General features: G+C 51.9%; 1 protein-coding gene across 13 annotated transcripts in view; it reads right to left on the bottom strand.

The window, feature by feature from the left end:
- The window catches only part of GRAMD1B (GRAM domain containing 1B), a 214420-nt gene that overhangs the window by 29460 nt on the left and 160722 nt on the right, over positions 1-24238 (bottom strand). For 8 of the 13 annotated variants that reach the window (XM_064375508.1, XM_064375513.1, XM_064375514.1 and 5 more), the window contains 8 exons: positions 22260-22470; positions 21414-21434; positions 18896-18919; positions 15872-15892; positions 5539-5623; positions 4865-4968; positions 4009-4104; positions 2270-2350 (listed from right to left, as the gene is read on the bottom strand). In XM_064375508.1, the coding sequence (XP_064231578.1) occupies positions 2270-2350; positions 4009-4104; positions 4865-4968; positions 5539-5623; positions 15872-15892; positions 18896-18919; positions 21414-21434; positions 22260-22470 (643 nt within the window). The remainder of the gene's footprint in view (positions 1-2269; positions 2351-4008; positions 4105-4864; positions 4969-5538; positions 5624-15871; positions 15893-18895; positions 18920-21413; positions 21435-22259; positions 22471-24238) is intronic. The other 5 variants (XM_012470248.2, XM_064375516.1, XM_064375517.1 and 2 more) reach the window with 3 other exon arrangements.

Raw genomic sequence — 24238 nt, 5'->3', positions numbered from 1 at the left:
AGGTGTGGAAAAGAGGGCAAGGACATGAAGAAAAACAGAAGCAATCACTACCTTAAAAAAAAATCCCATTTCAAAAATGTTTGCACCAATAGACTTCCTAAAGGATTTGAGAGCTCCCAAGCCCATGGTTTCAGGTACGGTTTAAGAAGCAGGCAGCTGGCAGAGTACACTGAGCTAGGATTCCAGCTTTCTGACTAAGGAGAAGTGGCTGGAATGGCAAAATTGGGACCCTGCCTCTAGGCCAGCGGGATTGGGGGCAGTATCTCTATGCTGGCCCTCACAGTGCCCGAGGGAGGTATCTCCTCCTTCTCTCTCGGACCTCCACCTCCTATCTCAGGCCTTTATGTGCCACATTCACCCTGCCTGGGACAACATTCACCCTGCCTGGGACAACATTCACCCTACCTGGGACAACATTCATCCTGCCTGGGACACATCTGCTTCTCTGTCAAACTATATCCTGCCCTGCTCTATCCTTCACCTGCTCTCTGCAGCCTTCCCCAACCAACACCACCTGGCTCAGCTTGGCCAACCATGGTCAGGACAAGCACAGTTAGCAGACCCTCTTCAGCAGCCCCAATTCTTACAATTATTTGTGAGGGCATTTGTGAAGCATACGAATGACCCCGTGTCTTATTTAAAAGTGACAACAGCTGTGAACTGAAAATTCAAACCTGCCAGTGGAGACTAAAACACTTGATCATTTTACTATTACTGATGGTGAATGAAGGCAGAGGACCACAGCTCAAATAAGTTATCAGGATTGATACTAGGGCTATAGACACTCAGAATAGAAGAAACTCTAAATAATAAATCCACTCAGTTTCTTATGCAGCCATTTGCTTGGGCTACAGTCAAGGCCAATATACGCATATATTTAAATACACACGTCAATCACACACACACATACACACACACACACACACACACACACACACAAATACACATACATGGCCAGGCGCCGTGGCTCACGCCTGTAATCCCAGCTCTTTGGGATGCTGGATGGGTGGATCAAGAGGTCAGGAGTTCGAGACCAGCCTGGCCAAGATGATGAAACCCTGTCTCTACTAAAAATACAAAAACTAGCTGGGTGCAGTGGCAGGCACTTGTAATCCCAGCTACTTGAAAGGCTGAGGCAGGAGAATCACTTGAACTTGGGAGGTGGAGGTTGCAATGAGCCAAGATCGTGCCACTGCACTCCAGCCTGGGCAACAGAGCAAGACTCCATCTCAAAAAAAAAAAAAAAATACACACACATATAAAATTAACTGATCCTGGAAGAAACATTATATGTGTGTATGTGTGTGTGTGCATGTGTGTGTGTGTGTGTGTATATATATATATATTTCTTTTTTTTTTCCTTACATCTCTTTCTCTGGCTTAAAGCTAGTTTCTTACCATCCAACTGCATCTGAGTGGGAACTTTTTTTTTTAATTGAAACAGGGTCTTGCTCTGTCACCCAGGCTAGAATGCAGTGGCGCAATCACGGCTCACTGCATGAATAGGTGCCTTCATCTGTGTCTCTTCAAAGCTTCATTTAAACACTCAAGAAGTCAGTTTGTGATGGCTGTGTTAACTACATTTTTTGTGTTTTATGTTGTGGTATCTGGGGCCTTGCTGACTGGGAAGGGACCCAGCGGGGTTAGCTAATTCCTAGAGAGAGGAAATAACTCATCCAGGAGTGGGCCTTTCATATGCAGCCAGCCCATCCAAGGCTCAGATTCACACCCTCCCCATTATCTATTATAGCTTCCGAGGTATCAGGCAACCTGAGACAGTCCCTACACCCTGCAGCCTGCTGAAATTATTTAAACTAGCCAAACCCAGACCTGCCTGGCCTGCTTGCCCTGCCTCCCCAAATCCTTCCTGCAAAAACTACAATAAAGGCTCTGCCCATTCTTCCCCTTTCCCATTCTGTCTCCTGACTGACCCTGGGGTTCCCTGGTGGCCCTCCCATCCTGCCGTGCCTCCTATTTCTGGGGTCTGTGAATTTAAGAACTTCTTTCTTTATGACTGCATGCATTACCACACCTGATTAGAAAAAAACCCCAGGACATTTCAAAGCAGTGAAACTGAAGTGCCTGAAGGCAATGAGTGCCTTACTCCTGGAGGTGTCGAGGCCCTTAGTGAGAGAATTTATATGCTACTTTCAGGAGTCAGGTCAATACTGTCAGTGGGAGAATACCATCAGTCGGGGAACCCTGAGGAGAAACGGGCTTCTGTGGAAACAGCCCGTCCCACACTAAAAGCAAACTCGGCGGTACTCACCTTTTCAAGGAGGGCATTCTGCCAGAGCCGGAACATCATCATATACGTCCTATCCCGGGCCCCAAACGAAGTGAAGAAGTGCTAGATTGGAGAAATGAGAAAATGGCAACAAATGTCTGTTGAGTTACAATATAATTAAGAGAGGCACAGTCCTCCTTCCTTTAAGAAAAAATACTGACCTCGTCCTCAAATACTAATGACTCAGTTACCCGTGATCACGCACCTCTGCTTTAGTGATGGGGTCAGTACACCAGAGGCCTGGGTACCTGGTACTGTTAAGCTCCCAGTGTGACAAAGTCCTTCCATTCTTACCCACACTTTCCTTAGTGCTTTTCTCCTTGTTTTGAAATTCTCATCTTGATAAAAAAAATGCCCCTCACCTACCTACTGGAACTGGGTAAGGGGTGAGCTATGAATTAGCCTAAATGGAAAGGTAAGACAAACCCGCAACCTACCTACAAACCTGCCAACCTATTTCATTCATTCAACAACTATTTGAATATTAGTTTGTGTAAGGCACTAATCTACATGTGTAAGGGATAAGAAACAGCACAGAAAGAGATCCTGCTCTTGTGCAGTCTACCCATTAAACAGACACAAAGAAAGTAGTAACGATTTTACTGACCAACTACAGGGCGGTCTACAAATGCTATTTCATTTAAACCACACAAAAAGCCGTAGACCATAAACAAAGCGAACAACTAATAAAGTGTAACAGGCTGATGAGATTAGGCACTTGTATAATCACGAAGCTGGTTAGTGTCCAAAATTTAGGTCAAACCAGGGCAGGCGCAGTGCCTCACACCTGTAATCCCAGCACTTTGGGAGGCCAAGGCTGGTGGATCACTTGAGGTCAGGAGATCAAGAGCAGCCTGGCCAACATCGTAAAAATACAAAAATCAGCCAGACGTGATGGCGGGCACCTATAGTCCCAGCTACTTGGGAGGCTGAGGCACAAGAATTGCTTGAACCTGAGAGGTGGAGGTTGCAGTGTGCTGACATAGTACTACCGCACTCCAGCCTGGGCTACAGAGCAAGACTCCATCTCAAACAACAACAACAACAAAATAGGTCAAACCAAACACTATCTGACCCCAAAGTCTCCTGGTTCCTGCCACTGAACTGCTTGAGTCCAAGGGAACTGTAAACCTGGTCTTCAGCAGAAACCTAGTCTACCCCTAGCCTTGATCCTCTCAATCTTCAGGCTCTGGTGAAAAGTCAAAGGTCACTGTTTGCTCTGTCCTTATCTGACATATTCTCCCCATACTGATAAGAACAATCCATTTTCTGTCAGACTCCCCATCCTCTGGGAGATAATCAGCTTTGCTGATACATAATGATGACTGCTTACATTAGTATACTGCTTTACAATTTAGTGTTTTCAAATACATGATGTTATTTCAAGACTGTGTTAAATATTGCGGGCTCCATTTTGCAGGCGAAAAAACTTAGGCTCAGAGATGTTACCCAAGATGCTTATAGTTGAGGGACTCAAATTCAGGTGTTCTGGCTCCAAGTCCAATGTTCGGCCACTCCAGCCTCCCCCTGCTCGCCCTACCCCGGCCTGTCCACCCAGGAGGTGGTTCCTAGAGTCTGCATCACTCTCAGTGCCTCTCATTCCAATCCTATTGGTCTCCTTATTCATGTAATTCAAGAAAGGGCAGAAATATAAGAGTAGGGGGAGTGAGGCACAGGGGAGTAAGGGAGAATTCGAAAGGCCAGAGTTAGACTCCACTTACCTTTTCTGAATCAGTGCAAACTTGGATGGCATTGGGAATGAGGCGAGCCGTTTTTTCTTTAGTCATGGAACAGATGTCTTTCAAACGGACTGTCAGCTGGCATCCAAGAGGACAGAGAACGGGTAACAAGCGAGAGGGGCATTACAAAGTCAGGTAAACAGTGTTCAGGGGGCACCAGTGCAGACAGAGGCAATCGGATCACATATTACTAACCCTGGAAGACACCACATTGGTGATCATCTGGTCTACCCCTTTATTTCACAGAGGGCACACAGCAGAGTGGGGACTGAGCCTTGTCCACAGCCATGAGTATCTTGGTTCTTGGTCAAGGAGCTTTCTCATTTCTACACAGTCTGCTAAATGTGCAGAGGTCCTGCCATTATTTGCCACATACAGAAACACAGAACATTGGTGCAGGATGGGACCATAAAAATCATCTAGTTAATCTTTCTCTACCTTAGTATATGGGATGAGGAAACAGAGGCAAAGAAAAGACTAGCCTAAAATCACGCTTCTAATTAGTGACAGAACCCAGAAACTGTGCAAGCCAGTTCTTCAGAGACCCAAGGCCAAAGCCCTTCCTAACTTTACCATGCTTCCTCCTGAAGTCACTCATGCCAAATATGTGCCTGCATTTGACAAAAGCAAATGCTCTCAGTCATCTCTTCTATACCCAAGGGGGAGGGAGGAAGGGGAAGACATGGCAGAGGAGACCTTATTATTGGGACTTAGAGCTGGGTATCCTTCAAGACTTAGGCATGTTTTTGTTAATTACGCAAAGGCTTGAGAAAAGCATAAAGTCAGCAAAAGGAAGAAAGCAAGGGGATAGCCCAAGGGAGCATGCCCAGGTCTTTACCAGAGTTTCCCAGCGGAAGATGTTGCTGTAGAAGCAGATCCAATTTTCAGAGAGGTAGAGTCGGCCCTGAAGGAGAATGTCTCTTTGGAGTGCACATGAGTAATCTGTGGTAGGAGCGGAGATAGGGGAGGGAGCTCAGAGGCAAGAAGCACTTTCAGCAAACCACTGCCGAGTAGGCATGTCATCCTTCCCGCCAGCACTGGGGGATCCCAGTCACCCATCACAGACAAAGGGCACCAGACACTTGAACTAGCAGCCAAGGAACTCCCTGGCATCTCATGATAAGGAGCATAAAGGTGGCGTAACATGCAACTGCCTAGAGGCAGATAAATAAATGTGATGGCAAAGTGGGCCAAGGAAGCTAGAGGTGGAAAAGACCAACAAATTCAACTAATGTCCCTCCCCCATCCACAACTATGCTAACCCCTTCTGCCACTGGGCCATCTGCAGAGAAAAAAGTGCCAGTGACTCGCTCCAGGTTGGGCTCTCGAGGCTGCCACAAGCCTGGTACTCAGCCTCAAGCCCTGATAGCTGGAGCCAGGGCTCTGGACAGCCTCTCTCCCTGTTCCCTTGCTTACTGGGTTGGCTCGTGGCCTCTAGACAGCAGCACCCTGAGTGCTATGCCGAGGGCTCCCCAGACTTCCTCCCTGTCCCCTCCAGGTCACCCAGCTCACCAACAATGAGGCGCTCCGTGTCTGGAAGCTGCTTAAAGAGCTTTCTGAAGTCTTCATTTCTCTGCTTGTAGGTGGGGCTTAACACCTGCGTGACAATGGCCAAGGTTAGCAGGATGCACCTGGGTTCTGGGGGTTAGGGAGGAAGGTGCAGAAGGAGGAGTACTTGCTTGTGTGTTTTTTTTTTTGAGACGGAGTTTTGCTCTTGTTACCCAGGCTGGAGTGCAATGGCATAATCTCGGCTCAAGCAACCTCTGCCTCCTGGGTTCAGGCAATTCTCCTGCCTCAGCCTCCTGAGTAGCTGGGATTACAGGCACGTGCCACTATGCCCAGCTAATTTTTTGTATTTTTAGTAGAGACGGGGTTTCACCATGTTGACCGGGATGGTCTCGATCTCTTGACCTCGTGATCCACCCACCTCGGCCTCCCAAACTGCTGGGATTACAGGCTTGAGCCACCGCGCCCGGCCCGCTTGTGTGTTAAAAAAAAAAAAAAAAAAGCAAAGTTGAGGCTCTGCTCTCCCACAGACCCTAGGAGGCCAGGCTAAGGAATGGGGCTTGGTGTGGAGAAACACAGTGGGGAGAATCTGGTGCTGCAAAACACTTTGCAGCCAGGGTCCACCAATTAGAAAACGTCAGATACACCCAGAATGGGCTCTCGTTACATCCCAATAAGAGAAAGGAAGGAGGGACACCTCCAGGGGGCTTCCTGGGATCCACCATGACAGCTACTGCTGTTCTGCCTTCTGCCAGCACCACCTTGACAGTGAAGCAGGGACCCAAGAAGGCTGCCCGGCCCCCCATTATGGTGCCCAGAGCATCTCTCAGAAGAAAGTGTCGTCATGACTAACAGAGTGAGCGCTTGGCTGTGTGGGAAAGGCATGATTTTCTAAGAAATCATAAAACATAGTGCTAATAAAATCAAAAAACATAAAACCAGTACCACAATAAGCACACAGGTAGAGAATTAAAAAACACACTTGGCACATGAGAGGCATCCAACTCCCCTCTCCATCTTTACATTATCTCATCCAATCCTTACAGCATCGAGGAAGAGACCAAGGCCAGAGAGAAGCACCTTCCCAAGGTCCTCAGCTGGTCAGTGTCAGATCTTATGATCCCTGGTCCTGTGCTCACTTCCCACCGAGGTACATGGCTGCCTCGGAGCAGGCTCATACCCAGAAACTGCCTTAGCAAATCCTCCTTGGAAATCCCATGAGCCAGCTGAATACACAGAAATCCTGCCCTTTGAGGGCTTACCATCTTTTTCGCTTGTTTGTTTGTTAAGACAGAGTCTCGCTCTGTCACCCAGGCTGGAGTGCAGTGGAGCAATCTCGGCTCACTGCAACCTCTGCCTCCTGGGTTCAAGCCATTCTTCAGCCTCAGCCTCCAGAGTAGCTGGGACTACAGGTATGTGCCATCACACCTGGCTAATTTTTGCATTTTTAGTATAGATGGGGTTTCACCATATTGACCAAACTGGTCTCAAACTCCTGACATCAACTGATCCACTTGCCTTGGCCTCCCAGAGAGCTGGGTTACAGGCATGAGCCACTGGCACCTGGTCCAAGGGCTTACAATCTTAATGTGAAAAAAAAAAAAAACTAAAAAGAAAACGTGCCTATAGATGAGGTGCACTACAGATGACAGATGAAAGCAAGTACACAACCCAGGACAAGTCATGCACAGCCACAGGGAGACACCTGCACTCCACCTGGCAATGCCCTGACTACCTACACAGAAACAGCACTGCTGACCCTCAGCCTAGGGTGTAGCCTGTGGCTACAAGGAAAAAAAAAAACCTTAGAAAACAACATTCCCCTGACCCATATATTAGTTTCAAACTGGTACTGAGATTTACAATCTAGATGTCCCCCTTGCCTCTTAGAACAGAGTCCACACACTGAAGACCCCAGCTTGACGACCCAATCGCCAGTGAGCTCCTCATTATGCCTAACTGACCTTTAGAGCTGCTCTGTGGCTAACGTGGAATGAGTTATTACCACGTACCAAGCACAGCCAAAAGCCATGTGCATGTGTCATTGCATGTGATCCCGGATTATTTTTATTATCCCATTTTGCACTTGAGGAAATGGAGAAACAGAGAAGTTAAGCCACTTGGGAGTGGAATATGAGCGAAGCAGGCTGAGTCGGTGCTGTCTGAACCCCTGCTCTGTGCTGCCTCTGGAGGGTCCTCCAGCCTTCCCCACAAGAGCACACTCCCTTGGGGACGAGATATTCACCTGCTTTGGGGCCCCCACTAGCCTTCCAGGCCCTCTACTGGGTCTTTGTATTTACAAAGTTCCAGTGTCAGCCCGAGGAGCAGCTGACCAGGAGACCCCAAACACACTTTAAGTGAAACCCGCCTTCAAGGTGTTGGACGTCGGACCTCCAAGCCCCTGAAGCCCCAAGTCTTCCTATTTCTAATTTTCTGTCCTAGTGCCTTGTCCCCCTTGCTTCTTGCATAACCAGTGACAGCTCAGGTATCCATGGAGGTGGAGGTACAGGGCATTTGGCCACAATCTCCAACCTGCAGGCAAATCGAGGGGGCTGCTCCTCTCCTTAAAACAAAGCTGTAGCAGCAACAGGGACAGAAAAGGGTGAATCCAGCCCTGGCCTGCTAAGGTGGCCAGTCTGAAGACTCCTTTATCCAGGCTTACTGCTGTGTGGATGGCAAGCACATTAGGTGGGCATGCTGGCCCTGCCACCATGCAGCCTCTCGAAACCGGAGACCCCAGCCCTCTCCCTCCTGTACCCCCAAAGGCGGGGCCTGGATCACTTATTTCAATTTAAAATGGTCAAATAATTTTGGTTCCAAGATTGTCAAATCTGGGGCCTTTGGGTAGCAGAGTCAAGTTGGCATGACGAGGGTGCAGAACTGCCACAGAGACTCAGAGAAACTGGGTCACACACTCACGGCTGGGATTTCCTCAGATCCGTGCCAGCAACAGTGTTTGGCGGTATCAAGTGTGTGGTGAAGCTGCTGCTGCAGGTACCACTTCTCTGCCTGGCTCTGCTGCTCCAGCAGGCGGCTCCAGAACTCCGGCTCCTCCATCAGTGGTTCCACTGCCCCGCACAGCTGCCCCTCCCAACGACGCCCGGCTCCCTGAGCACTGACACCCAACTGTCCCCACATAATGAAAACAACTCGTCTCGCCTGGCCTGACTGCGGATGGTGGCCTCTGGTTTCTTGGCAGAGGGCCTGTGCGACCCTGACAGGTGTCCTTTCTGCTCCTAGAGCTGCGTTCCCGAGGTGAAGCTTCACAAGTGAGAGGCGGTGGTCAGTGCGGTTCTCAGCACAAGCTAGCTGGCCAGTCTCCCATGGCGGGCTCTGCTTTGTCCTTCTTGCCTGGTCCGTGGGCTGAGAGTAGCCCAGAGGGGGTGTGGTCACACACCTCCCCCTGGTCAGTGCAGACAGTCACCCCAAGAGTCCAGAGGATGCAGACAGCACAGCAGGTGCCCAGGGCTGGCTGGCGGTCTGGAAGGCAGACCCCTGGGTGGACAAGCAAACTCTGCAGGACAGGGATGGTCCACAGCCGGGTCCAGGGTCTAGCCCTGCCAGTCACTCATATGCAGCAGAGTGACTCATAGTCGGTCTGAAACTCCAGCAAAAGAACCGAATGCCCAGCTCCCCAGTCCTGATCTGTCCCATAGAGTGGCACATTTAATCAACCTCTAGCCTGGGCGGGCACTGGGCTATGACTCACAGCCCTCACCCAGGCAGAGCGGCCACCACTGGCTGCAGCAACAGGGCCTGCTCTCACCCCCACCCCTACACACACCCCTTTCCTCAGCCCCTGCTCTGCTCGCCTGACCAGCAAACGGCTTCTTTGTTAAAGTCACCCGTGGCAGAGGGGAAGGGAAGGAGGGAGGCAGGGCGGGTAGGCGGGTAGGGCAGGGCCCTACACATGCTTCAAGTTACAGGATCTGGGTAATGAGGTCCTGGCCAACGTCCTCCAGTAACCCCCAGCTGAGCCTGGCCTCCACAGCAGATGTTTCCTGCAATGGAAAGTTGCTGGCCAGGGCTCCACAGGGAGGCATGGGGTGGGGAAGGGAGGTGCCAGGGCCCTGCTGTTAGGATGAAATCCAAAATTTCAGACTCAAGTAGCCAGGGACTTCTTGGAGACACTCTCACCCCTCACCAACCCGTCCATCCACCAGCTTCCCCATAGCAGCAGCAGCCGCCTAGGGATTTTGCTGAGCCAGTTTCAGATATGCTGCTGGCAGAAAAGCTGAGATCAACAGCTTTGGGGTCTGTCTGAGGCACCTTCTTCCTTCCTGTGGACCTTGTACAACCTTCAACATTAGCAAGAGGGGAATCAAGCCCCCCAGAATTGTCAGATCTTAAGGGCAAAGTAGCAATTCTAAAAGCACAAATTTGGGTTCCCAAGGTGGCAAAATCCAGGGAAATGAAAGCCAGGCCAATGGGGCAAGAAAGCCTCCAGACCAAGAAGCTAGGGACAGGGATGAGACAGCAGTGGGGCTGGAAGATGTGGATTCCCAGGGCAAGTCAGACCCTTGAAACAAATGGGGCCGTTCCCTCACCCTCCCCCAGCTATGCCACCTTGCCAGGAGGGTCTTGGCCTGCACAGGATGAGGAATGGTGCCTTCGTCTTAGGAGTCTTGGTAAGTTAATAAAAATGGCCCAGTGAACACATTTCAAAATGAAGATTCCACACTAGGCACGGGGGCTCCTGCCTGCAATCCTAGTACTCTGGGAGGCCGACGCAGACGGATCACTTTAGGTCAGGAGTGCGAAACCAGCCTGGCCAACATGGTGAAACCCCATCTCTACTACAAATATATATTTAAAAAATTAGCCGTACATGGCGGCAGTTGTCTGTAATCCCAGCTACTCAGGAGGCTGAGGCAGAAGAATCCCTCGAACCTAGGAGGTAGAGGTTGCAGTGAGCTGAGATCGCACCATTGCATGCCAGCCTGAGCAACAGAGAAAGACTCTACAAAAAAAAAAGTAGATTCCAAAGATGCTAATTCAGAGGAACCTGGATTCTCCCAGGTAAACAGTGCTGGAGAAAGTAGAAGAAGAGTCTGACTCCTCCCCCAAACCCTCCCCTAGCAAACTCCTACAACCCTCTCTAGAGGGACACCCCAAGGACGCAGGCATGGCTCTCCATTCACAGTGTAGAACGTCTCACTCTATCAGAAGGACACCTTCTCCAGGAAGGATCTGGGCCTCGGACAAGTCCATAACTTCTACTGTACTTGCCGTGATGTGTTTCAAATACGGGTTGAGCATCCCTAATCAAAAAACGTGAAACCTTTTGAGCCCCAACGTGATGCCACAAGCAGAAGACTCCACACCCGACCTCATGTGGCAGGCTGCTCATGGGGCACGTCCCGGTCAAAACTCAGCACTTTGCTTTGTGCATGAAATTATTTAAAATATTATATAAAAGTATCCTCAGGCTCTATGTCTAATGGATATATGAAGTAAATTCGGTGTTTAGACTTGGGTCCCAAGATATCTCATTATATATATGCAAACATTCCAAAATCCAAAAGAATCAGAAATCCGAAACATGTCTGGTCCCAAATATTTTGGATAAGGGATACCGTATCAGGTGCTGAGGAAGTATTTACCAAGTGAATGCATTCCTTATCTACCTCTCAAAGGATGCTTGTTTACACTGCATCTTACATGTACACACAGAGATCCCTAATCCTGTATGTACGGCTTGTCAGGGCCTGGTCACTGCCAACACTCTCCCCAGCTTCTCTTCGCCCTGTATGTCAGCCCAATCCTGAGCAGCATGGTATGCAAACACAGCAAATCCATTTTCTAAGGTGGTCAGAATACCTCCCTTGGGGTGACACCGGCCCCCAGTATGCAGGCAAGCAGGTAGCTCCAAGAGGCTCTGGATCCTTACAGTAACTACTCGAAAACATCTGAGTGTTGCCACAGGCAAAGTGGCTGCCTGGGCTGTAAAGGGTGACATAGAGATAGGATATGCCCTGTGAGATAACACCCTGGGAGATGAGTCTCATACGCAGCAGTCTTTGTCTCCCCGACATCCGTGCCAGGGGTTGGGTAGGGCAGGGCAAGAACTAGCAGAGAGGGAAATGACCCCGGGCTAAACATTAACTCTATAGCAAACACCAGGAGCTGGGACCAAGTGGTACCCATTTCCCAGGGACGGCGAGAAGGAGGGGTGGAGGAGCCCAGGAGAAAACAGACAGATTTTGGTGGACCATTGATCTTACCCAGGAAGAAACCAGTCAAGATTCACACAGGAAACTCTGACCCTGAAGCCAAATCTGGATAGGCAGAAGCCAGATGTGGGACAAGGGGACAGGAGACCAGGAGGTAACTGAGCAAAGGAGGGAAACAGGGACTGAGGCAGGCATGGGGCCTGTGCAGAAGGGTAGAGAAGGGGTGGGGCTGGGTTGGGGGCTCATCTGCAAAGGAGGGAAACGGGGACTGAGGCAGGCATGGGGACTGTGCAGAAGGGTAGAGAGGGGTGGGGCTGGGCTGGGGGCTCATCTGCAAAGGAGGGAAATGGGGACTGAGGCAGGCATGGGGCCTATGCAGAAGGGTAGATAAGGGGTGGGGCTGGGCTGGGGGCTCATCTGAAAAACTCAGGATGGGAGCCAGGAAGACCCTTCAAGTTGGGAGCAAATACAGAGGGGAGACAGGCAGAAGTGGAGGAGCAGCGTCAGTTCTGGGGCAATACCAGGTACCAGGCAGGTCTCCTACCCTGTCCACTGACCACCCCCCAACACCCTGAATTCCATTCCTACAAACCTTTGTTCTTTTGCTCTCACACTTATGCCAGCCACTCCCCAGGCTTTGCACTATCCTTCCCTCACCTCCAGAAAGTTGCAGCCCTAACTGGAGGTACTTCAGGCAAGCAGGGTGCTAAGTCTCAGGCAGCTGCCAGGGTCTGGGCTCCTGTGCTCTCATCTCAGAAAAGGTCCTTCCTGGGCTGCCATGGAGAAGACCGCTCGCAGGAATGTGCCAGGAGGCCTAGGAAGGAAACCCCTGTGACCTTGTGCCCCATCGGGGGCTGAGGGAGAGTACATTTTACCCCTCCTGCCCCAACAACCCTGGCCAGGTTACCCCTCAACTCTGCCCTTGGCTCCCTGCTAAAGGCAAAACCCTATTTCTGCTTTTCCCTTCATCTTATGTCTACTGGGGCTGCTCTCTTGATCTGAGGGCGCTGATGAATATGACTGAGGTGGCAGACTAGGGCTTCGGGGGTAAGGAGTAGTAGATATAATCAGGCCTGGGAGGACTCAAGGCACCTGTAGATGGCACAGCCTTCAAACTCCACTCTGGACCTGACACTCCTGCCACAGCCTCTCCCTAGGTCCTTGGGGTCCAACCACTTTCCTCCGCATGACTCACTGTTTAGACCAAGCCTGTTTGTCATCATGGCAATGGCTCCTCCCTGGCTAGCCATGCAAAAGTAAATGCTTTTGTCTGCAGCAGAGAGGCAGAGGTGAAGGGGGAGGCTGGGGCATGGGCTGGGTGGTGGCTGGGCTTCCTTTCCTATCAGACCCAGGCTGTTCCAGAGGGCCTGAGATGCTCTTGCCAATATCAGCGATTCTGCAGGGCACTGGCTCTCACTGCTCTGACCCCAGCCAGGGGCTCCAGCAAACATCCGCAGGACTGGGCGCTATAATGCCTTTACCTATCTGAAGGACATCTAGTGTAATGAATGAGCCTCAGATATAAGAATGGCTGAAGCGCTGATCCTAGGATCCAGAGAGAGGTTATAGAGGCCCAGTCAGCAAAGCTGAGAAGGGGAGAGAAATCCTGCCTGATGGGCACATTCCAACCAGCCCAGGGCAACACAGAGGCAAGGCAAGAAGACAGAGTTCCCTAAGGAAACACAGAAAACCAGATCAAAGCAGCAGGAGCAGGGCAAGGGCCTCCTGAAAAGGCACGGATGACGTCTGTGGAGGGGTGCTGGGGAGAGGAGCTTGTTCAGCTGCAGCTCCTGAGAAGGCATCTGCACACAAGAGCATGGACATGAGCACTGCACACGGAAGGAGCAGGGTGCCCTTTCACCCAAGGGCGGACCCCCAGGGGGACAATCTGAGTTCAGGAGAGGATGGCCACACATGCTCCTCAGCAAAGAGCCCTTTGTGCCCTTGGCCTCTGAGAATGAATGATCTGAGCTAAGTGGAGAGTCAGGGATATTTCTGTAATTCACTTGAGGTGAGAGGGTAGAGGGTGAAAGGAGACAAGTGAGGATTAATAAAGGAAGAGGCAGGACAAAGCCAGGAAAAAAGAATACCCTGGAGGCTAATGCAAAGAGTCACTGAGGTCCAACCACTTCTGCACGTCCCCGGTGCACGTGGAACCATCAGAAAGCAGAGCTCCGTCATGCCCGTCTCCTCTGCTGACTCTCACACGTGTCATCCGAACCCCTGACTTCTGCCCCACTCCTTCCTCCAGCCAAGAGACAGCATCTACATTCTAGCCCATTGCTACAGGAAGAGGCTAAGGGAGAAGGAATCAGGGGATAGGACGGCAGAAAGAAGGGGAGAAAGTAAAGCCTGTTAGAATCAGACAGAGAGGGAAACCTAGCTGAGAGAATGGAAATCAGAAAGAAGGAAAGAGTGGAAGAGAAAAGGAGAGGAAAGGAAAGGGGTGGCGTCAGAGAGCAAAGAGCTGAAAAGAATCCAAGGAAGCACAGACTGAGACGAAGCCAAAGCCTGAGCTAAAGAGTAATAAAAAGAGAAATGACAGATAAGAAGAGGAAGGAGATGAACCACGAGGATGGGAGCTGGCCTGTCCAAACCAGGACGTCCGAACTGTCAAACAGGGCTGCAGTCACGTGGGGCCTGTTCCCCTTTGGGGCCTGAATTTGTGTGATGCTGCTCAAAAAAGGCGCAAGGAAGAGTTAAACGAAGGATGCTGGGGTCCCCATGATAGCTGGGCTGCAGGCAGCTCCCAGGAAGCTCCGCACTCATCCGCCTCCCCTACTCTGAGGCCATACGCCAACAAACCTCCTAAGGGATAAAGGGGTGGCTCAGAGATAATAGAGTCTGGCTTCTCTCCCACCTCAAGATACCTCAGCCTATAACTCCTCTCCACAACCCTGTACAGCCCATCAAATTCTGCCTTGTTTGTGGTGCACCCAGGACAGGCCGGCCACTGGGCAGCAGGAGGTTGGCAGTCACAGGGCTCATGAGCACGTGCCTGACTCTGAGGAACCACCCAGCGTCAAGTTTAGGAAAACACACACATAGTCCTCACAACTGATCTGCAACCCTCTCTCTACATCAAACACACACTTCTCCCCTCCAGCCCATCCCGTGGCCAGAGTGCCCTCTTCAACTCTGTCCTTCACAGACACAGCTGCTCCATGCCCACATCGCCTACTGGAGCAGAACCTGGTGCGTCCAGGGAGAGGGCAAAGATGGCTTTCCCGGGATTCAGCAGAGTTAGGTGTGAGGAGGGCAGGTTCAGAGAGGTAAAGAGGTCAGTCCCTCCTCTGTGAAGTCCCAGAGGGCAGAACACACAGCGGGAGCTGGCTGAGAGCCTCAGACAGCTGCTCTGCAGGGGAAAATGTTCGCATCCCACCACCCAGTTTGTGTGACTGAGCGGCTGTGACCTCCGCCAGGCCCGCTTACCCCACAACAGTTTCTAGGCTTGCAGAAGCTGCACAGGGCACCCCCAGGATGACCTAGACAGTGGCCCCACTCCACACCTTCGCCACAGCCCCACACGCCAGGAGGTCTTGTAGAAAGGGCATGCTTTTGTAGCTGTCGAAGGGGTTCTTGGGACACAGGTCAAATCCCATCACATGGGTTGACTCCTCTATCAATGGGGGAAAGTCCTCTGGCTGCATTTGCCCCAAAATGTCTTGGTTAAGGGAAGAAAACTAAGTTCAGACCCCCAGGCTGCTCCAGCACCAGAATTCTATCTGGCTTTGGAATGGCCACTCCCTCCCTGACTGGTCTCCTCCTTTAGGGTTGATAGACCCTTGTCTAAGAACCTCAGTGAGGCAGGGGATATGGCTGGCCATGCCTCCTTGGTCCCCTGAATGAAACCCTCCCTCCCCAAGTCTGCCCTGTTCTGCTGCAGAAAATGACTGCTGCAGCTGGTTTAGGAGCAAAGGGGCTGCTAAGAAAAGAAACCAACAGGGAAGCCCAATCGCACCCCACACCTCTTCCCCATCAGCCTCCATCCCTCCTCCCCCTACACCTCTCGCCACCAACCTCCGTCCCCACCCACAACCCACACCTCTCCCCGCCCCGCCCTGCAACCTTCATTCCCCTCGCACACCCCACACCTCTCCCCTCTCAACCTCCATTCCCCTCCCACTTCTCAGATACCCAATAAGAAGAGAAACAGGAATACTTACATTATACCAACTCTGGCTTTTCTGAAAAGAGAAAATGAAAGAAACGGTAGAATTAGTCAGGGAAAAGATGGTGGGAAGGGCCAGAGGGAAGGGTACACAGACAGCAGAGGGTGGGCAGGGAGGAGGGGTCCAAATGCAGCTGAATGCTTCCCATGTGGTTGCTCAGGAGGGGTCCTCCTTTCTCAAGGCAGTTCCAGAAAGGAGGCCCGGGAGCAGTCCATGCTGGAAGCCCACCGAGGGCGGGGTGGCAGGCAGCGGCAGCACCAGCTAGAGCTCAACCGGAAGGGAGTCGGAGCCCCATGGCAAGGTTCTGAGGGAGTGAGGGGCACACTATGGGCATTCGAGACCCAGTCCCCAAATGGGCCCTGACCAGAAGCAAAATGCTGATGGCGGCCAACCCAGCCTTCTGCTCTAAGACAGCCCCTTGTAAAAGACAGGGTGGGACACTTTTGAGGTAGAAAATGGTCTACCTAAAACTCCCTCCAACTTCGATCTCAGCAGGCAAGTGAGTAAATCTCTCCTGTGCCAAAATTGGGCTGTACCTAAACTGTAATGGTCAGGGAGTGCTTGGGGGTTCTGCATGGGTGGGAGGTTGAAGCACATAATCGCTAAGGGTCCTTACCAGCCCAGCAGTGCCATAATTCAGTACAAGCAAAACAGACCCCACCCCAGCTCCAGAATGTAGGTGTTCTTCATTCCCAGACCCAGGAGGAAGGAGACCTGAATGTGTCTCCGGGGAAGAGGAGGGATAGCTAAGATTGTGCCTTGTCTGTCTGCAAGCTCAATGGCCAGTAGTCCTTTATGTACTTCCCTTGAAAGATAGATGAATATACAGATAGACAAGCTTGTGCGTGCACACACACACACACACACACACACCCTTGAAAGATAGATGAATATGCAGATAGACAAGCTTGTGCGCGTGCACGCACACACACACACTCATACACATATACACACATATACACTACACACATGCAAATACACACACACAAACACACCACACACACATATACACCCAGGCACACAGGCACACACTCGTGTGCACACACACACAAATGCCTAAGCTCCATCTCTTGGTGGACCGTAGATTATTTTCAGTTTTAGGGATCACTGGGTGGGGAAACTTTGCCCACAGATCAATACCTTAGCTCTACCCAGAGGTCTGGATCCCCTCTACCTGCTGTTAAAGTGTCCCGACCCAGAAGGGCAGACGAGAGTAGCCACAGTCCTCGAATGTCTGCTGTGTCTAGAGGGGACGAAGTGACTCGAGGGTGGATGTGTGCCCGCAGTGATGACCACTGGTCATGTGATCTATCTCTCCCATTCCGCTGGAACTCTGTAGAGAGGGTCCACCTTCACCACCTCCCCACCAGTGAAACCAGTCCAAAGAGGAGCTGGAAGGGCTGAGGGGCCTATCGTGGGTGGGGCTGCTTCTGAGAGGTTTCGCCATCACATGTGCCCTCCATGGCCAGGATGTGACCAGAAGCCAATGGCAAGGCTCCCAGTCCCCCTCTGCAAGATGCTCTCCATGGTCATTTCCCAACAAAGCCTGTCACCACAGTCCATCCGGAGACCACACCCTCCCATCACAGACTCATCCCCTCCTCCGATTCAGAGGTCTCAGCAGGTAAAGGGCCCAAATCCAAATATTAAAAACTGTTTTTTCCTGAGAAAGATGTGGCCATATAGGAGTCTCAGACCTGAAAACTCGCCTCTAGGCATTGCAGTCAAGGCTACCCACTTCTGGAGGGGGTGGATGGGGCAAGCAGGCTGCATCTGGGGTCTGAAGCTCACTTCCTGGGTCCTAACACAGAAGCCCTGACTCAGAGCCCACAGGGCAGCAGGCTGTGCAGACACCTCCCAGCAGTGGGAAGGTGCGCTCTGGGAGCTGCCGGCCCCAGTGGCCCCACAGTCTCCTTGTGCTTCCTCAAATGCAACCCAGGTCATGAGATCCCTGAGTCACAGCGGAGATCTCCCAAGCCCCCAGCTCCTCGTCTCAGTGTCATGGCCTTCATGTAAGACTCTAGGAGGAAGGTGGGCAACAAGAACATGGGCTGACGGGGGGACCCCAGATGCCTGACTCCTCCTGCACAGGGCTCCCTTCTGCCCCAGGTAGACAGAGGTAGATGGTCCCTTTGCATGGGCTGGCATGTGGGCACTTGTGCCTTCCAAATCTGTGTGGAACAATGTGTGAGGGTCACACACAGTCTTAGGCAGGGAAGCCAGTCCTGTCTCTAACCTGCTCTGTGATGCCCTTGTATCTAATGTTTGCTCTTTTGTAAAGGGTGGATTAGAGAATGTCTTAAAGAATTGAAAAGAAATGTGAAAGATACCAAAGAGCAGAACTGTGCTGAGGCTCTGCCCTGAACAGCCATCCCCAGGCAGTTTCTTACCTGCTGCCACAGAGGGGCCACAGGAACAATGGGTCAGCCCTCCAGCCATGTCTAAAGCAGCCCCCAAGCCTGTCCACTGTGGCCAGGGTCCCTGAACTCTACCCAGGCTTTTGGAGGCACATTCGATCACCATGGTTCTGCATTCCTGGAAATGAATCCTAAGGGCACTACCAGACAGGGAGGACCTAGACTCACAGGGGCAGGAAAGTCAGAAGAGCTGTGGGCCTCAGAGGGTGAGGAGGGGTATCCATCCTCTGGCTTTATTTTCTGTAGCACCCCTACCTGGAGGACAGGGCCAGAGGGAAGGAAGGTGCAGAACCAGGGAGCAGGGGTGAAGACTTCTCTGACAGCTTATAAATAAATGGATTTGGCCAAAGAGGAAGAAGGGAGAAAAGGACAAAGACACAGCTGTTGGGCACACACTCATTTCTATCACTTTTCCTAGAAGGTCTGAAGAGCAAGCACCTAAAGGAATACAAGGCCCCTGGAAACAGACCCAGGTGGTTTCCAGAAACACCTCCCACTGCAGAGGCTCGGGGAGTCTGGAAGATGAAGGTAGGGGATGAGGGGGCAAGGACTAGGGGAGCTCTACATTTAGCAGGAGTTAGAAATAAAAAGCAATTCTTACTTTGATCAGGTTAAGTCTGTCATACTGAAAAGAAAACCACAAAAAATTAGAATTAAAAAAAAAAAGGACGAAAGTGAAAGGAGGGTGAGTGCCACGGCGCCAGGGCGATGCCGATGCCGTGCACCGCGGGAGGGAGGCGTGCAATGGGGCAGGAGGAGGTGTGCTTTACCGCACCTGCTGCTCAGCGGTCAGGGCAAGTGGGAGAGCGGCAGAACGGCCGCTCACTCCCTCTGGTGGCTACAGGCTGTCACTACAGAACGGAAGCCGGGCGGCGGCACAAACTCATTGGGAGGGAAGTGCTGGGGCAGGGCTGCACTTAGGAGGGTGGGCATGGGCAGCACAGTGACTGACGGATCCAGAGGGCCGGGCCTTAGCGATCACCTGATGCCACGCCTACAGAGTAGCAAATGAGGAAATAAGGCCCCAGAGAAGGGAAGAAAGACCCCGTGCATGGGACCTGACCCCAGGGAGAAGCAGAGGCACTGACCAGCTTGCCAGGAAAATATAAGGCATGGTGTCCTCTAGGGGTGGCCAGGAGACAGGGATTGAGGTGGCCTAGCTACAATATCAGCAAAAATAGCCATGAAATCGCCTGCTGGGAATACATGTGATTAACCCAAGAAGATGTTCCACTGGGGAGGGGCGTGTCCCCTCCTCTTTTCACAGAACCGTCTGCTCCAGACCCTGGCCTTCAAAGGACCTAATTCCCCTATTGGTTCTTGTGTTCCTCTTCTGAAGTCTGTGTGTCCCGCACATACACGTCCCAGATCAACACGGCGGCTCCCAGTTCCACCTGGGATGCTACAGCATCCCTCCTTGCACAAGCCTGACCTATTTTAACTCCATTGAAAGGATGGCAGGGTAGGTGCCGATGGCAATTATCAGTGGGAGGATGAGGTGGGGAAGTGGGTAACCAACGTCAGAAAACTCAGAATGTGTCTGCCAGGGATGGGCATGGCCTTCACCCCATCTCCCAGGGGAAAGGAAACCTGCACTCACCCCGGCACCTCTGTCCTCAGTTACCATGAAAAGCGCCAGATCAGCTCCTGATTCCTGTTTGGCACTCAGTCCTTTCATTATGTCTTCTTTAAGCCTCTCCAAAATCCCATTCCGAATTCTACCTGCTACCTGGTGCTCGTCCTGGCTGCCCCACTCAAATGATGTATCTTGACTTGGGGCTTACAGAACATCCCCAACCGCTCAAGAGCCAGGCTTGGTGTGGAGATAATCTGTATGGAAAAGTGTGCAGGAACAGGGAGCGGGAAACTTGATGACCGTGTCAGGCCATATCTTCCCTCTCACCAGCTGAGTCTTGAGCACCCACTAGACCCACATCAGCCAAGCTAGAGGTGGAAGGCGCTCAGGAGGGTCTGCCACAGGGCATTTCAAAACCCCCTCCCAGGATATCAGACACGCCTGCATGCCGAGCCACCAGAGCCCACAGAGAACTTCTGCTGCCTTCCTCACTCCAGGAGGAGTTTCTCCTCCCCTGTCCACAGCCAGCAACGGCCATTTAAAATCCTCAGAGCCAAGATGTGCATTTAGTTTGAAGGTCACAGATTACAGGAGTAGCTGTGTTGCCTCTTGTCCTTCCCTCAGGAAAGAGAACGGCTGTTCACCCTCCTCCTCCCCAAAGTACTGAGAGACTTGGGAGTACCATGAAGTCATCCGTGGCTTCCCCTTCAGGCTTCATCCCACCCCTTTGCCCCATGGGCCTTGCTGTTCCGCAACACCTGTCACTCACCCTCCACTCACTGCATGTTTTCCTATGGCTCAGAATTCCTGGGCTCCTGGGAAAGACTCTGGCACTGGCCACATCTCTCCAGGGCCTGCCAATGTTTGTCAACCTCCAGGCGTGGCACCCCACCCTCTGGGAGAACAGCTCCCCACTCTGATCATGATCCAGAATCCTAAGCACAGCATGAGCCCCAGTCTGGGCAGTGGGTAGAAGTGCTAAGGTGTGCCCAGGCTGAGCAGCTCTGGGTAGGGAGGAACAGAACATATAGGCAGAGGTCCTGGGGGCGCGGCTGCTGCACCAGGGAACTCATTGACCTGAAACCCTGCCCCTCAATCAGCGAAGCCCTACTGCCATCCTCACTCACCACTGCTGGGCACTCCAGAATCATCCACCAATAGGGAGGGCCTGCAGTATGACCAGATGGGGTCTCCCACCCCAAAGGAATGAAACCAAGGCCAGGCAGGACTCTGTTTCTAGACCATACCATGTAAGGAGGGAATAAATCCCCAGCCAGAGGCAGTGTCCAGGGAGCAGGCAGACATGGGTGTCAGGTGGGGGATGGGGGAGGGTCTGTTCTCCGACATCAGGTGCAGTGAAAAGGGGCCTTCAATGACTTCCAAGCCAGACTGCCGGGGGAAAGTGGGGCCGGCCCTTCTGGGAAGGGGACCAAGCAGGACATAAGGGCCAGAATCGGCAGGGCCAGAGGGAGGGGGTGCTGAGCACTACAGACAGTTCGACACTAGAGGGGAGATAAAAGGACAGAGACAAAAGATGGCTTACTTTTGAGAGGCGCTTGTGAGACTAAGACCATGCATGCAAAGAAGGTATTTGGGAAATGGTGGGGAAGAAGAGGAAGAACAAGAAATCAAAAGACAAAATCAAGTGGGAAGTCAGTTCCCATGCTTCCCAGGGGTCCCCAACCCCTTCCCAGGCCCTGGGGGTCCCAGGGTGAAGAGGAGCTTCCTGAAGGAGCCCCTGGTCAAAGACATCTGCTCCCCAAGGGACTGAGGGTGGGGGAGGACATCTCTAGGGAACCACAACTAGCCCAGGGCTCCCCCGGGGCCTGTTTTAGGCATATGCATGGGCCAAGGGCCGGGTACTCAGGTGGTAGTGCTGACATCCTTGGGAGGATGGAAAGGCCCTGCCACTCTCCTCTCTGCCAGGTGAGTACCAAGTTAGTGCAAAGGTAAGGCAGGGATGATGGCCAGGGAGGAGGTTAAAAATAGCATTCTGCAAGGTTCCCTGAGGACTCTCCCTAGCAGTATAGCTGTCCCAAATAATGTTCCCTTCTACCCCCGCTCCAGGGATCAAATTTGAAAACGGTAGCAGGAATAAACAGATGACCCTCTCATGATTCCCAGAGCATCTCCCGTCCAAATCTCAAAAAAATATGAGCCTCCCTAGCTCCTCCAGCCCCCCAAGAATGCTTAGCGGGGAGGATATTTAACTAGGGTCTCTCCTGCCCGCCCCCTCACCTCACTGGATAACAACTATCTCTGGGCCTTTAGGTCTGTTCATCACGTGAGGACCCTCGCAGATGTTCTCCAGCTCACCACCCCAATTACCGCTCCCCGCAGCCCCTAACAAGGAGATGCAGCCTCTAGCGGGGTCCGGCTCACCGCTCACCTTGGAATTTTTGCCGCCGCTCCGGCCGGACTGGGAGGAGCAGCTGCGCTGCACGCCCTGCTCCGGTGTGGACGGGGACTTGTCTGAGGAGTGATCTGAGCCCTTCTCCACCATGGTGTCTCCGTCCTGGTTCTGCGGGGTTGGCGAGCGAGACCGCTTCCGGAGGATGGGCGAGCAGGCCGGCGTGCTGCGGTTGGAGTTACTGGCAGTGCTGCAGCGGCAGATGGAGAGAGGGAGCGGGGTGGAAAGAGAAGGAGGAGGAAAGGCAGGCAGTCAGTGATCGAGGCCAAGGACAAGTCCAAGAGCCAGCTCAGGGAGCCAGGTGAGGGGCTGGGGAGAAACCGGGAGAGAGGGGCCCAGGCTGCGGCTCGCTGCACCGTAATACTGCTGCTGGCCACGGGAGGGCAGCAGTGCCCACGTGGACACAGACGCTGGAGGGCAATGGGCAACTGACATTTAGACATGCATCCGTCCATCTGTCCGTCCATCCCGTTATTGTTTGAACCCCTACTGTTCGCCAAAAATTGTTTGGGGCACATGGAATTTAATACCTGAAAAACTCACTGGAGACCATCCGATACAATCAGCTCGTTTTATACATGTTGCAAATGCAAAACTTCTATATTTTGTTCAGACATTTTTGTTCATGAAGATAACAATTACAATCCTATTTTTCACAGCCCTTCACATACGTGTTATTTCTTAAAACGTTCCACCCAGGGAGTAAAGGCAAGTACCATAATCCCTATGTTAAAAAATGAAGACCAGTGCCTGGCAGAGGGAAGCTAAATGCCCTCTGATCACAGAGGGCTTAGAAACAAAGTGCAGCTCTTCTGATTTGTAACTCACCCACACCATATTATTTCCTTGTAAGGAAGCCATATGGGTTTCTGCTTCCTCTGCCAGGGTAAAGATGCATACAGCAGAAGTTCTCACATTCCATATCCCCATACCCTAACATTTATTCCCAATAAGTACCTTGCACTTCCCCTAGGACCAAATCCACTTACGTCAAGGCTTATAAGCTGCAAATAAAATACTATTTGATATTTCGCTTCTGTTTTCAATGGACTAGAAGAGATGAGAGACAGAGGGGAGAGAGAAACTGAATGCAGTTAAATGTTTGCTTTGCTTGCGATACGGGAGAAAGGAAAGAGAAGGAGAAAGGGAGAGGCTAAGTAGAAAGCGGCAGCAGAAATGGGAAGGAAAGGAAATGTGAGATTGGAAAGCTAAAGAAGCACGGGGGCCGGGGCTGGGGGTGTCCTGCCCACCCACTCACCAGTCTCACAGCCGGGTCGGCTACGGGAACACCCTGGACCCCCTTGCAGGCTGCATCCCAGCCTTCCCTCGGGGAGTGGGTTGCAGGGCTGGGGACACCGTCATTTGCATGAAGATGCAGCTGTGACCTCAGATGTCCCATTGGCCCCATTTGCAATGAAAACCATGCCCCTTTCAGCAAAACCTTCCACCTGGGCATCTTTAGTGGAAAGAAAGGAAGGGAACAAATCCAAGAGCCTAACCCAGCAAGTGTGGGCAGGAAGCTGGGGGCAGGCAGTGTGGTAACTTTTGGAAGGAAACTGATAAAGGAAAAAAAAAAAAAAAAGACCAGAGAAAAGGAAGATAAATGTGCCCCAAAGATGTATGGAGAAAAGCAAGGCCCAATGTTCCACTTCATCCTAAAACAAAATTTGCATTTAAAATCTCCTTTCCGACAGGGCGCTGTGGCTCACCCCTATAATCCCTGCACTTTGAGAGGCCGAGGTGGGCAGATCACCTGAGGTCAGGAGTTCAAGACCAGCCTGACCAATATGGTGAAACCCCATCTCTACTAAAAATACAAAAATTAGCCAGTCGTGGTGGTGGGTGCCTGTAGTCCCAACTACTTGGGAGGCTGAGGCAGGAGAATCATTTGAATCCGGGAGGTGGAGGTGGCAGTGGACTGAGATCGTGCCACTGCATTCCAGCCTGGGTGACAGAGC

Source organism: Aotus nancymaae, unplaced genomic scaffold, assembly GCF_030222135.1.
Source record: "Aotus nancymaae isolate 86718 unplaced genomic scaffold, 86718_ANA_hifiasm-v0.15.2.pri h1tg000012l, whole genome shotgun sequence".
Taxonomy (NCBI): Eukaryota; Metazoa; Chordata; class Mammalia; order Primates; family Aotidae; genus Aotus; species Aotus nancymaae.
Note: the sequence above shows the minus strand (reverse complement) of the source record. Positions and strands in the feature narration are given on the sequence as shown.